Source organism: Bidens hawaiensis, unplaced genomic scaffold (assembly GCF_021521415.1).
Source record: "Bidens hawaiensis isolate Kalapana, Puna unplaced genomic scaffold, B.hawaiensis_p1.1 tig00063985_1, whole genome shotgun sequence".
NCBI lineage: Eukaryota > Viridiplantae > Streptophyta > Magnoliopsida > Asterales > Asteraceae > Bidens > Bidens hawaiensis.
Window position 1 is genome coordinate 22,637 of NW_027501453.1, and position 13,172 is coordinate 35,808.

General features: G+C 36.1%; 1 protein-coding gene across 1 annotated transcript; it reads left to right on the top strand.

Annotated features, from left to right (window-relative positions):
• The first annotated feature begins 8,313 nt into the window (after nucleotides 1-8,313).
• Nucleotides 8,314-12,648, top strand: LOC143604119 (glutamate receptor 3.4-like). The gene is made up of 6 exons (XM_077080697.1): nucleotides 8,314-8,662; nucleotides 8,983-10,331; nucleotides 10,499-10,776; nucleotides 10,886-10,917; nucleotides 10,992-11,401; nucleotides 12,217-12,648. Exons 1-6 carry the CDS (start codon nucleotides 8,362-8,364, stop codon nucleotides 12,646-12,648), a joined length of 2,802 nt encoding a protein of 933 aa, XP_076936812.1. The 5' UTR covers nucleotides 8,314-8,361.
• The last annotated feature ends 524 nt before the right edge of the window (nucleotides 12,649-13,172 follow it).

Consider the following 13,172-nt stretch of genomic DNA (forward strand, 5'->3'; position numbering starts at 1 on the left):
GTTTGCATTTACGACTCGAGAGAAGTTCAACTACTCTTGGAGAATATTTCTGTGTATGATCGCAAATATCAAGAGTGAGGCAACATGGCTTATGTACCCGAGATTTGTACAGATGCTACTAGATGATTTGATTCCAAATGTTCCAAGGACGGGGTCAAAGAAAGCCAAAGACAAGAAATCCCCTTCCAGAGCCCTATCATGTTAATGAGATCAAGACATCGATTTTTGGTGTGCTGTTGAGCACCAAGGGCAGGGGACACCAGTATGTGGGACCAAGACCGGGGCCTAAATTTAGATTATTTGAAGAGACAGAGCCTGCTGGGGATGTGGCTTCTGTTGAAAGTGGAGAAATGGTTGACACTGAGCCTGAGGTTGAAGCTGAACAAGTGTAATCAGATGAACCAGCTGAGGTCAGAACCAAGGGAAAACATGATTTGAAGAGGAAGGCTAGTGACAAGCCTTCTGTTGGTGGCGCTTCTGGTAAGGGAAAGGCGGTGGAAGAGGAGGAGCAGCCCCTTTTGAAACGTATCAAGAGACTTGGGGACTCCAAGAAGCCTCCCAAGCTCGTTGTTAAGCTTCTCTCCAAATGTAAACTCTCTGACCAACCTGTAGTTACCAAGGAAACCATAGCCAAGGTACTTAGGGACCTAGACATAGCCAAAATCCAGATCCCAGCCTATAAGAAACCCAAAACCAGAAAGAAAAAAAAGGCCAAGGCCAAGAAAACCAAAACTATGCTTCATGACTCACCCGAGCCCTCACCAAAAGACTAACCTATCTCAACATTCCTACCTCAAATACCACCCTCACCACCTCAAGACCAACCTCATACCTCACCACCACTATCACAACCACAACCCACAACTCCACCTAAACCAGCCCAAACCACACCTCAAGTATCCACACCAACCCAGACCGAGCCTGAGCCATCCCAAACCACCACACCACCCACACAAACTACCACTGAACCCACCTTTACTTCAATATTCACATCATCCATCTTTAGTTCACCCATCAAATCAACAAGCCTATGGAGCCAAACCATTATCACCTCACCACCAGAAAAACAGCCAACACCACCCACTTGCACTCCCTTATCACTACCTGTCCAATCCATTACACTACCTACCCAGACCACTTCACCACCTATCCTGTCCACCACCCCACCAACCACTATCCTTTCACCCAAACCCATTACAAGAGGGAAGTTTTCGACACCTCCAGTGTACGCCGATCCTATCCTCGATAGGATCGTCGCACTGGAGGAATCAAATGCAAAAAGAGCCGAACGAGAGATGGTGCTCCTCATATTTATTAAAGATATGGAGAAGAAGGAGATTGAGGATGAGAAGGAGAAAGAGCGGTTGAGAGCAAGGGTTCAGGAGTTGGAGGGGCAGAATGAACTAAACGAGGCCAAAATTGAGAGTCAACGCCTTCTGATCAACACACTCCACACCCGAATCGAGAATATGCATGTACTGATGAACCATGAATCTTTTCAAAATGCTAACCTGAGGGCAGACCACTCTAGGATTGGTAGAGAGTGACTACACTTGAGAAGAATTTACCCTTTGCCACTGCTCTTGAAGAAAGCTTGAAAAAGATGGTTGAGGATGCTACGAGAAAGTGGGATATTGAGAAAGAGGCTACAAACTCTAGGGTCTCCTCAATAGAAAATCAGTTGGCATATTCTGCTTCTCTCGATACACTAATTGCTGAAAATGCAACACTACGAACCGAGATGGAGGCCGTTCAAGCGAAGATTAAGGAGCAGGATCGTCTTAATGAGCTTCAACTGAAGAAAAATGAAGATTTGGTGAGTAAGTATCAAGCTGCCTCAGACCTCATGGGTATGCACGATGATGACTTTCACAATCTAGAGGGCAGACTTGATGCGGTGTTCAGAACTTGAAGAAGGTCTGGTGAGACTTCTCAGGTTGGTGGATCTCAACCCACCGCAGGTCCGAGTGTGGCCGTGCGTGTTCAACGGGTTGTGGCTTCGGAAGGCGAGGCAACTGTTGGTCGTATCATACAACAAGTTGTCCAAGCAGGTAGTGGCGTGGGAACTAGCTTGGGACCTGAACCGCAACCACAACCTTAGGTCCAAGCTGGTGGTGGTGACGAAGGAGATGATGGTGACGATGATGAAGAAAGTGATGATGATGATGAGGACGAAGACGATGACGACAACGTTCATGACAGTTTCGATGAAGATGATGATGATAATAACGATGGTGGAGACGGTGGAGATGGTGGAGACGCTGGAGCTAGTGCAGTAGGAGGTGGAGGTGGGGGTAACACTCAATCACCTCCACACACTCAAGAACATATTCAAGACCATGCTGCACATGACTCCGCCAGCAAAGTCAGGGAACACGATTCGCGAATTAATGATATGTATAAAGAACTGTTTTCTGAAGATGTTCTTGCAGGTAGCGTTACAGGAATGATGGATGAGTTTATTGAAGCTGGGAAGAGCTTGGCAGACTTCTTTTCAGCAACGAAGAAGGCAGTAGACACCACTGATGACAATATCAATTACTCGCCGAATCCAGACACTCCACCAGCTCAAGCTTCAGAAGCTCCTGCCAATGATCCCGTATCTAATTCAGCCGTCGACTTGACACACCAACCACCAAAGAAGAAGAGAAAGACCCACTTTCTGTCAAGTCGTGCTTGTGCCCGCATGCTCAACTATCCTTATCATGACGATTCGCTGATTTTCTATGCGAAGTATAATAAGGAGAACAGTTGTTGGGCCATTCGTAGATACATCGGAGATCTCATATATCTCTCTCACCACGAGCTGAAGTCACTGCCAGAGCTTGACATCAATTATCTATGCAAAGCTATGGGTCGAGGAGAATATGATGATACTTTGGAAGGCTGGGTAAAAACTCATCTGCATCATCAATCAAATGTGAACTACAAGGATTTTGAAGTGAATAAGGGTCGCCAGTACAAGAACCCAAGAGAGATAGACCCAACTACCGGAGAGCCCCGAACTATGTGGAGATACAAGGCGCCAAAAGACTGTCACGAGATATATCATGGCGAGCCCTATCTTCCCAACACTCTCCGAGATTTCATTGGTTGGGAGTTTGATAATACAACCGATGAGGCTGTCATCCACTACCGTGACATGCACGAGATAAGTGTTTAATGAGCATGAGCTAATGGAATTTCACATTAAAGATGTAAAGAAGCTCTACAACTCACCGCTTGGGACCGTCGAGGATTTGGGTCGTCAGAATACAGACCGGATAGTTGAAGCCTTCAACAAGTTCGTCCGAAGACTTGGTGAACTTCCACTATCCGAGGACGAATGCTTGGTCTACGACACCGACGGTTTTCAATACTAAAGACTAGAGGGAGAATGTTTATACCCATTTTTTATAACTAAGTCTTTTGTATTGAATATATGTAGTTCGGCTTTAAATGTTTGTTTTTGTATGTATGAAGCCCAAGGGAAATGACCCAAAGGAAATGTAAACAAGCCCATTGGGCATATGGAAATAAAGACATTTCTCATGCATGCTACTCTATAAATAGGGAGCATGCCATGAGAGAAAAAACCTTTGTCAAATTTCTCTAACACACACACATATCTTTCTCTCACTTTCTCTCTCGTCTCTCTCTCTAAAACTCAAACATAACCTCAAGATCCGAGACCTATTAGGTTGCTTAGTGTGATTCCCGCTAGCACTAAGTTAGGTTGATCCAAGAACGTTGTTAGATCCACCCGCTACGGGACCTACACTTGTGACACTTTAAAGCGGTGGAAAAAGGTTATGTGGCCGGGCTTTAACGTCACACCGGGGCATTAAGGCCCGAGTGGTAAAGGAAGGGGCTTCAACACATTAACGGGCGGCAAAGGAGAAAATGATGGTGCTTTAACGTGCTAACGGGACTTTAAACCATAATGTGGCACTGTTAAAGAAGTGTGTTAGTTAAAGGTCCACTGCCTATATGACAATGACGTGACGCTTTAACTTGAAGTTTAAAGTCCCCCACAACAATCAATCTTATAAACCTATCGCCACATTAATTAGAATATGAGAACACTTTTTGAACTGCCATTACCACCACATGAGCACAATGTATCCATACGATTATGCGAATAATCATCATCAATAATCTAAACACCAACTAATCTATTTATTCTAAAACCTTGCATATTTACCAACATATTTATTACTAGGTTAGAACCCGTGTGACACACGGGTTAGTCAAAAATATAATAACACAAAATAAAAAACATATATATACATAATAAGATAGATAATGGGTTCATATTATATAAACAATTATACTACTTTAAGTAAACATATAAATTACAATTCTCTAAATATTTACTTGACTTTGGGTTACAGTCGTCGCAACATATGTATTAGAAAATTTGAATGTATATCAATTAAATTTCAATAAAACTACTTACAATTATTTTGAACTAAATATGAACCCAAGCCGGTCATTTAAAACTACTTATAATTAACTGTATGATAAGGGTGATATAAAGTTGCATTATAATATGCAAACTGGTAAGATATTTGGGAAGGGTTCTTTTTGTTATCACAAACCATTTTTCTTATTCTTCGGTTTTCCTTTAAGATAGCTAAACTTTAAAAAATATATATAATATAATATAATATAATATAATATAATATATAATATAATATAATATAATATAATATAATATAATATAATATAATATAATATAATAGTGATAGTAACATAGCCAGTTGAAAAAATGAAACTTACAATTTGTGCTCAATCTTTGTTGTGTAGAGACTAAATTCTCATTGGTGATACCTATATAAAAAAAATTAAAAAATTAAAGATGATAATTTTACTAAATAAATAAATAACTATTATGTAATCAATAATAAGAATAAGAGTTTAGAGAAATATACCATCACTAATGTAATATCAGATAGAGATATTCGCAAGATAGTATTGCTAAATGTATAACACATCATCTCCTTAAAAACAATAAAAAGTCCATAGTTCTTCAAAAACAATCAACTGAAGTAATTCAAACATTGCATATTCGAAAACATTTACTCGTTAATCTATTAAACATCGAATCTTGTACTATACAACTTGCTTTTTGGATATTTTAAAGTATGTTTTTAAAGATAATATGTCTTTATTAAAATAATACTTATCGATAACTAATGACATACTTTATTTTGTTTGTAATATATCTCTAAGTAAAAAATTGGTGTTACATAATGATCATAGAATTATGGTTTCAATTGAAAGACAACGGATTACATATAAATCAACTATGTGAATCAGATTACATGATTCAGATTAAATGAATCGCATTAAGAAGATTGATCGATTGAATCTGTGAATCGATTGGCTCCGATTGAGGATGTTAACCCGATTGAATCTGTGAAGGTGAAACAATTGAATATGTGAATCCGATTACAAAGGTTTGATAGTTACATTGAATACTGATGAATTTCAATGTAATAGGTAGATAGCGATTGCTAGGGTTAAAACATGTGAACTGGGATGAAAAAAAATCTGAATATGATAGGCATTGCAAGTTTGATTTTGAAATTGAATTAAAGTAATTAAAAATAATTAAGAAATGTCATGTGGTACTTTAAAGAAATTTGGTGAAAAATAAAAGGGGAATTTGGTGAAAAACTCACTTGCCATTTGCCACTTTGAAGACTCATAGTTAATTTAAAATAGAGAGAACTTCGGTTTTGGTCCTTATGGTTTCTTAAATTTATCAATTTTGGTCTAATAGTTTATTTAGGCTTTTATGGTACAATAGTTTCAATTAACCATTAGTTTTAGTTCAATCCATTAACGTAATTCACCAACCGTTATTTAATACAACTTTGAGCGGCTTTTTTTGTATTTTTCACAAACTTTTAAATCCTATGAATATTTCTTTTTTCTACTAAATATAACTTTTATACTTTTTGTTATTTTCTAACTATTATGGTTTATTATATCTGTTTATATATAAATATATACTTTTTATTATTAAAAATATTTTTTTTTCAAAACCAGAGCTTTTATATGACTGTATATTTATTTATAATTGAATACTTTAATTTTTACTTTTTATAGCGGTAATAATATATAGGCTTTAAAAAACAAAATATTATTTTTTTTAAGTTACATTGTAAGTTGTACACTTCTACTAACTACAAATGATTTAGAAAACTTAACTTTTGCTGCTTTTATTTCTCGGTGGTAAAAATAGCATATATTTCTTATATTTTTTTTTTACTTTTCAATTGACGGACGATTTTTGAAAATCTGTTTATTAATTTTAATTCTTAGTTGGTATTGTTTTTCCCGAACAACGAAATTTTTGTATCCTACTCTATTTTCCAATCAAAGTTTACAAAAACTAAATTAAATTAAATTAACTATGTACCATTAGTAAATGCAAATCAAGAACTAAGATTAAAAAATTGTTTTTCAAAAATAAGAAAAACAATATAAAATATATGCTCTTTTTACCATCAAGAAATAAAAACGGGAACATTGATTTTTCTAAGCCATTTGTAGTTAGTAAAGTCTATAATTAAAATTGTACTTTAAAATAAAACTAAATACATTGTTTTTAAAATCAACATACTATTAAAGCTATAAAAAGTAGAAAAAAATAAATAAATATAAGTATTTAAATATTAATAAATAAACATACACTTGCATAAAAGCATTAGTTTTGAAAAAAAATATTTAAAAAAAATAAAAAAGTACATAGATATTTATATATAAACAAATACGAGAAACCATAAAAATAAGACATAACAAAAAGTATAAAACTTATTTTAGTAGAAAACTTAAAAATTCTTATGATTAAAAGTTTGTGAAAAGTACAAAGAAGCCCCTTAAAGTTGTATTAACTAATAGTTGGTAGATAACGTTAATGGGGTGGAATAAATTTGATAGTTAATTCAAATTATTGTACCATAAAAGCCTAAAATAAACTATTAGACTATAATTGACAATTTTAATAAACCACATGGACCAAAATTGAAGTTCTCTCTTTACAATAAAAGAAAAAATATTGAGTTTTGAATTTAAAATAATTAAAAAATAATAGAAATTGACATGTGGCACTTTGAAGACCCCTTGTTAATTATAAAAAAAAATGAATGTTTTTGAAAACTCACTCTTTTATTATATAGGTAGATTTTAGTTAGAGTTTATTCTACCGTTTTTAAATGAGAGGTTTCTATCGTAATCATACTGATTTAATAAATATATAGCCGATTAATAACATATAACCGTAGAACATTTTTAAGTTACTGTAATACCATAACAACCTGACATTATTTTCCCATGATTATTTTATATTTAATTGGGTCCTCCAACTTCGTGGTTAGCGTGTTTGAATAACTAATTATTATCTAGGAAGTTTATGCATCGTTTTCTCATCAATACTTTATAGTTTATTTGGGTTCTCTAACTTCATGCCTGATCACGTGTTTGAATAACCAATGTTAATCTTGGAAGTTTATGTAGCTAGCACCCTTTCAAATGTTTAATTGTTTATGATTATCACTTTACATATTCCCTCATCTTCTTCCTGGTTTGCCATGTGACTATATCTTACTACCAAGTTGCACCATTGGATTCTTACTTTCACATACATTCAACAATTGTTAACCTCGAGGTTAGGCTAATTACTTGTTAAATATATCCGATGGTCTCGTGGTTTGTTAAAAAACACAAAGATCACTGCCATTAGTCTCAAACCACATTTGTTAATGTACACAATATCAGCTCTCAGAATTGTGCTTCTCTTAATCATTTTTGCCTTCTAACAATTAGTTGTCTTGGAAGTTGGACCAGTTAATTGGTGCTTGAATGGCTGCGTGCTGGCAGTTATTATGGTTAACCAGCCGCTGATGCCTGATGGGGGCTCTTGGTAACCAGCATAGCATAGTAAGTTGTCTTACATCCTATATTGTTATTGCACTCTAATGTGCCTTTAGAATGTGATTTTGTGTTACCGAACAACGATATATAAACAATGATGATTTTTAATAAAATGGGTAGTATGAAGTTTTGTGTGGAATTAGTTTTGTAATTTAAAGCTCTAATAATTAGATAGTTACTGTTTGAGTCTGACCGGCCTGAATGCAAGAGGACCCGGTCGTAAATCACCATAAAGGTTTTGTGACCACAGTTTCGGTCCTAAATTAATATGACCCAAAAGTCTATTTGCAACAGAAATCGCACTCAGAAACTGCTTTCAAATATCTTTATGATCGATTTGGCTATTTCCGATTTCCATAACTTATATGATCATGTGTTTTTCTCTCTTCATTTAATGCAAGCAGATTTAAGGTTTGGTATAGAGATTGATGTGTCATAATGAGAATTAGCAAGGTGATTTTCTTGGTGTTTGGCATGTGGCTGATGGTGGTGATGCCATTGGCAATCAAGGGTAAAACCAGTAGAACCATAGCTCCACCATCATCTTCTACAAGAAGGCCTAGTGTTGTCAATGTGGGTGCATTATTTTCAGTGAATTCAGTTATTGGGCGCTGTGCGAAGCCTGCTATCGCAGCTGCCATTGAGGATGTTAACTCTAGTCCAACTATTCTTCAAGAAACTCGATTGAACCTTATGTGGTACGATACAAATTGCAGTGGATTTCTTGGCACCATTGAAGGTACTTTCCTTAGGTACCTTTTTAAGGACCAACGCCTTCATGTGCGAAAGAATTGCAGCTTACTGTAACAATGTACTAATTAATAAAAGTTACAATAAGAAAATGTAATGAAAAAACATCAATAACTATCATGAGATTTAAATCTGAGATATAATAATGACTAACAATTAATAAATCGAATAGTAATAACTATGAAAGATTAAAACTCGGCTAACAATGTGTTCAACAAGTGTATAAGAAGTAGGTATTCTACTACTAGTAAGCAAATTGCTGAACCGTATTGAGCCATTAATTGATTTGTTATTTTCTTAATGATGTAGCATTGCAGTTGATGGAGAAAGGTGTGGTAGCTATGATAGGTCCTGAATCATCCGTTATAGCACACTTAATATCCCATATCGCAAATGAACTTCACGTACCACTTCTTTCATTCGGTGCAACCGACCCCACACTTTCAGGTCATCGGCATCCTTACTTTGTCCGCACAACACAAAATGACTACTACCAAATGTCTGCCATATCCGACTTCATTTTAAACTTCGAGTGGAAAGAGGTTGTTGCCATATTTGTTGACGACGAATATGGTAGAAATGGGATTTTGGCCATGGGTGAGGCCCTTGCAAAGAAACGAGCCAGGATTTCGTACAAAGCTCCAATCATGCCAGGTGCAACTCTAAGTGATATTACTGAACTACTTATTCAAGTCAACATGATGGAGTCTCGGGTTTATGTCGTTCATGTAAATCCTGATTCGGGTCTTGAGATTTTCACTGTGGCATATAAGCTTGGGATGGTGACAAGTGGTTATGTTTGGATTACTACAGATTGGCTTTTGGCAGTTTTAGATTCATCAGAAGTGTTAGATCCTAAGATGATGAATACCATACAAGGGGTTATCTCGTTGCGCCAATACACTTCCAATTCTGATACCAAGAAATCTTTTACAACCAAATGGAAGAGTATTATTAAATATAAACAAACAAGTAGTTATAATTCATATGCTCTTTATGCTTATGATTCTGTATGGTTACTTGCACATGCTCTTCACAAGTACTTGAAATCCAGAGGAAGCATCTCATTTTCTAACGATTCTAAACTCCAATACATGAGTAGTGAAAGCGCGCTTCAGTTTTCAGCTCTAAGAACTTTTAATGAAGGGAGGCACCTTCTCGAAACAGTCCTGGCCACAACATTTGTGGGTTCGACCGGTGATGTGAAGTTTGATCAGGACAAGATGCTAATGAATCCGGCTTATGATATCGTGAACATAGGTGGAACTGGTTTAAGGACAGTTGGATACTGGTCAAACCATTCTGGTCTTTCAATTACTGCTCCTCATGAATCATTATATGCAAAGCTTTCAGGGAATTTTACTGGTGATCAACGGCTTTATAGCGTGATTTGGCCTGGTGGAATGAGTAAAAGGCCAAGGGGATGGGTTTTTCCTAATAATGGAAAGGCTTTTCGAGTTGCTGTGCCTTATGGCTATAGCTACAAAGAAGTTGTGACAAAAGACAAGTCTCAAAAAGGGGTAAGAGGATATTGCATTGATGTGTTTGAAGCTGCTGTGAATTTACTTCCGTATCCAGTCACTCCAGAGTACATTTTATATGGTGATGGACAAAGAAATCCGAGCTATAGTGATCTTGTGAGAGCTGTTGCTGAACATGTAAGTACTTGATTAATATTTCTATGTATAGCAGTAAAAGGATCATTATTGACATTTTTATCATTATCATTAGTTTTCAACTATTCAATACACGGAAAATATTATAATATTGTTTTATTCTTCATAATTTCAATTCTTTTATCGTCTTTCTTTGCCTCTACTCTCAGAAATATGATGCAGCAGTAGGAGATATTACTATCATTACAAACCGAACAAAGATAGTTGATTTTACACAGCCTTATCTAGAGTCTGGGCTTGTCATAGTTGTTCCTCTTAACAAATCCAAACCCAAATCATGGGCATTTCTCAGGCCTTTCACCGTTGAATTGTGGTTTGTCAGTGGTGGATTCTTTCTTTTTGTTGGATTCGTTATTTGGTTTCTTGAGCATCGGTTGAATGAAGAATTTCGTGGACCACCGTTGCGACAAATCGTTACAGTGTTATGGTTTGTATCTCATCTAGTTTCATACATTTAAACTATTGTCAGCTTATTAAATGATGCTTTTGGTATTAAAATTTTTAATATGTATGGACGGTTTTGCTTCAAATTTCAGGTTTAGCTTCTCGACGATGTTCTTTTCACACAGTAAGTATGAAACTAGATTGAAACACAAAAGTCTTAAAGAAGAAAACATTGATTTGTGATATTTACCTATGCAGGAGAGAAGATTGTGAGCACGCTGGGACGATTCGTACTGGTCTTATGGTTGTTTGTAGTGTTGATTATTACCTCAAGCTACACAGCCAGCTTGACATCAATCCTCACAGTGCAACAACTAACATCAAGCATTGAAGGGATAGATAGCTTGATCTCTAGTACTGAACCGATTGGAGTCCAAGAAGGAACTTTTGCTCATAATTATTTGATCCAAGAACTCAAGATCCCGGAGTCTAGGATCATACCTTTGAGAGATGAGGCGGAATACTTAAACGCGCTTCACTTAGGTTCAGAAGGAGGTGGCGTGGTTGCCATTGTCGATGAACTTCCTTATGTCGAGCTCTTCATGCGTTATAGCAAGTGCGAGTTCAGGATTGTTGGTCGAGAGTTTACAAAAAGTGGTTGGGGTTTTGTAAGTTATCCTTTCTATGAGTTTAGAAATTTTCTGAATTTACATGTGGTTTTGTAATGCATTGTTTGAAAGTTGTTGTAACAAAGATTAGAGTTCGCTAGCGTGGCACTTGTGTATGCTGGTTAAATGAGTGAGCTTCTTTCTGAATTCACTTCCATGTCAAGATTCTATGCGAAGTCTCGAGAGTTTCTTTTGGCTTGAGTTCGTTAGTCAAACAAACGAACTCCACGTTTTGTCCTTATCCAAGTTCACTTGCCACACCAGCGAACTAGAAAACACATTGTCCAACTCCCTTGATCAGTTTGCTCGTAAGTGTAGCAAATTGCCTATTTATACAACAACTTCGAAAGAGAAAAAAAAATGCCAAGAAGAACTCAGGGTCGACCCAAGAGGGAATGCACCCAAGCAATTAAAATGTACTTTGATCATTTCCAATATAGTTAGATGTAGTTTAATGGTAACAACCTTCTCTTGTCATCCAAGAGGCTAGTATTTTGTGTTTGAATTCAACCAGTTTCATGTTTCTTTTATTTTTATCCTAATAGAATTCTTGGGCTATCTTTTTATAGAAATCAAACTATGAATCTAAAGGACCGATTTTTAATCACTTTGTGCCTAATTCAAAATGGTTAAGCAACCACCCACAAATTTTTAAAAATATATATATTTAATTTAACCATTGGTTACCAAAACTTTGAAGCCAAATTTTTCTATTTTTAGTATCCTTCATTCAAAATGTTTCAAGAATTCTTACCAAACTCATATATAAACTCAAAATTTAGTGAATTTGACTTTATATTCAAATTTGATTGCAGGCATTCCCCAGAGACTCTCCTTTAGCAGTTGATTTATCAACTGCAATCCTCCAACTGTCTGAAAACGGAGACCTACAACGAATCCACGACAAATGGCTCTCGACCACTTTATGTTCTCAAGCTAGAATACTCGAAGGGAAAAGTCTCACTCTAAACAACTTCTGGGGCTTATTCCTAGTCTGTGGCATTATTTGCTTCGTTTCTCTATGCATTTTCTTTTGTAGGATATTGCGTGCATACCGTAGATACAATCCAGATGAAGAAGCAGCTCGTGAGGTTGTAGAATCCAACTCATCACCACGCAGCAACACATGGCTTTTTGGGGCCATAAGTTTAAAAGATATGATTGATTTCTATGATAAGAAAGAGGAAGTGATCAAACAGAAGCTTAGGCGAAACACACGTCAAGTTAGTAGAGACCCTGACACATAATATCTACAAAGAGTGGTGAACCTTACAAATTCTGATCAGCTATTCAACTTATGATTGCACTACAAAATTTGTAGGAAGTTATCATAAGATGGATTATGTTAACGAGTAGCTATTGAACCCTGTTAATACAAAACGTTATAGTTGTCGATTTTGGATTACTTGAAGCTATGCATGTTTAAGTTGCTTTTCTTTTCACGATAATAAACGAATGTCAATTACTTGAAGCAGCTAAGTATGCGTAAGGATGAATGAAGGTGATAAGGAGTTGTTCCAAGAGTTAATAGACGTGTGTTTAAGTCAGTTCGACAAGGGGCGTTAAGCAGAAAAGGCTCAAATTTCAAATGAGCATAACTCGGGCCTCGATTGGAGTTACAAGGTCCATTATCAGAAAAGGCTCAAAGTTCAATTTGTAGTTTTGAAAATGTAGCATTGTCAAAATAAATCCTTACAACAACCAAATTTACATTGATCATCAATATTTATGAAACATATCTTTTGATAAAACATATCCTATACAAAGTAAC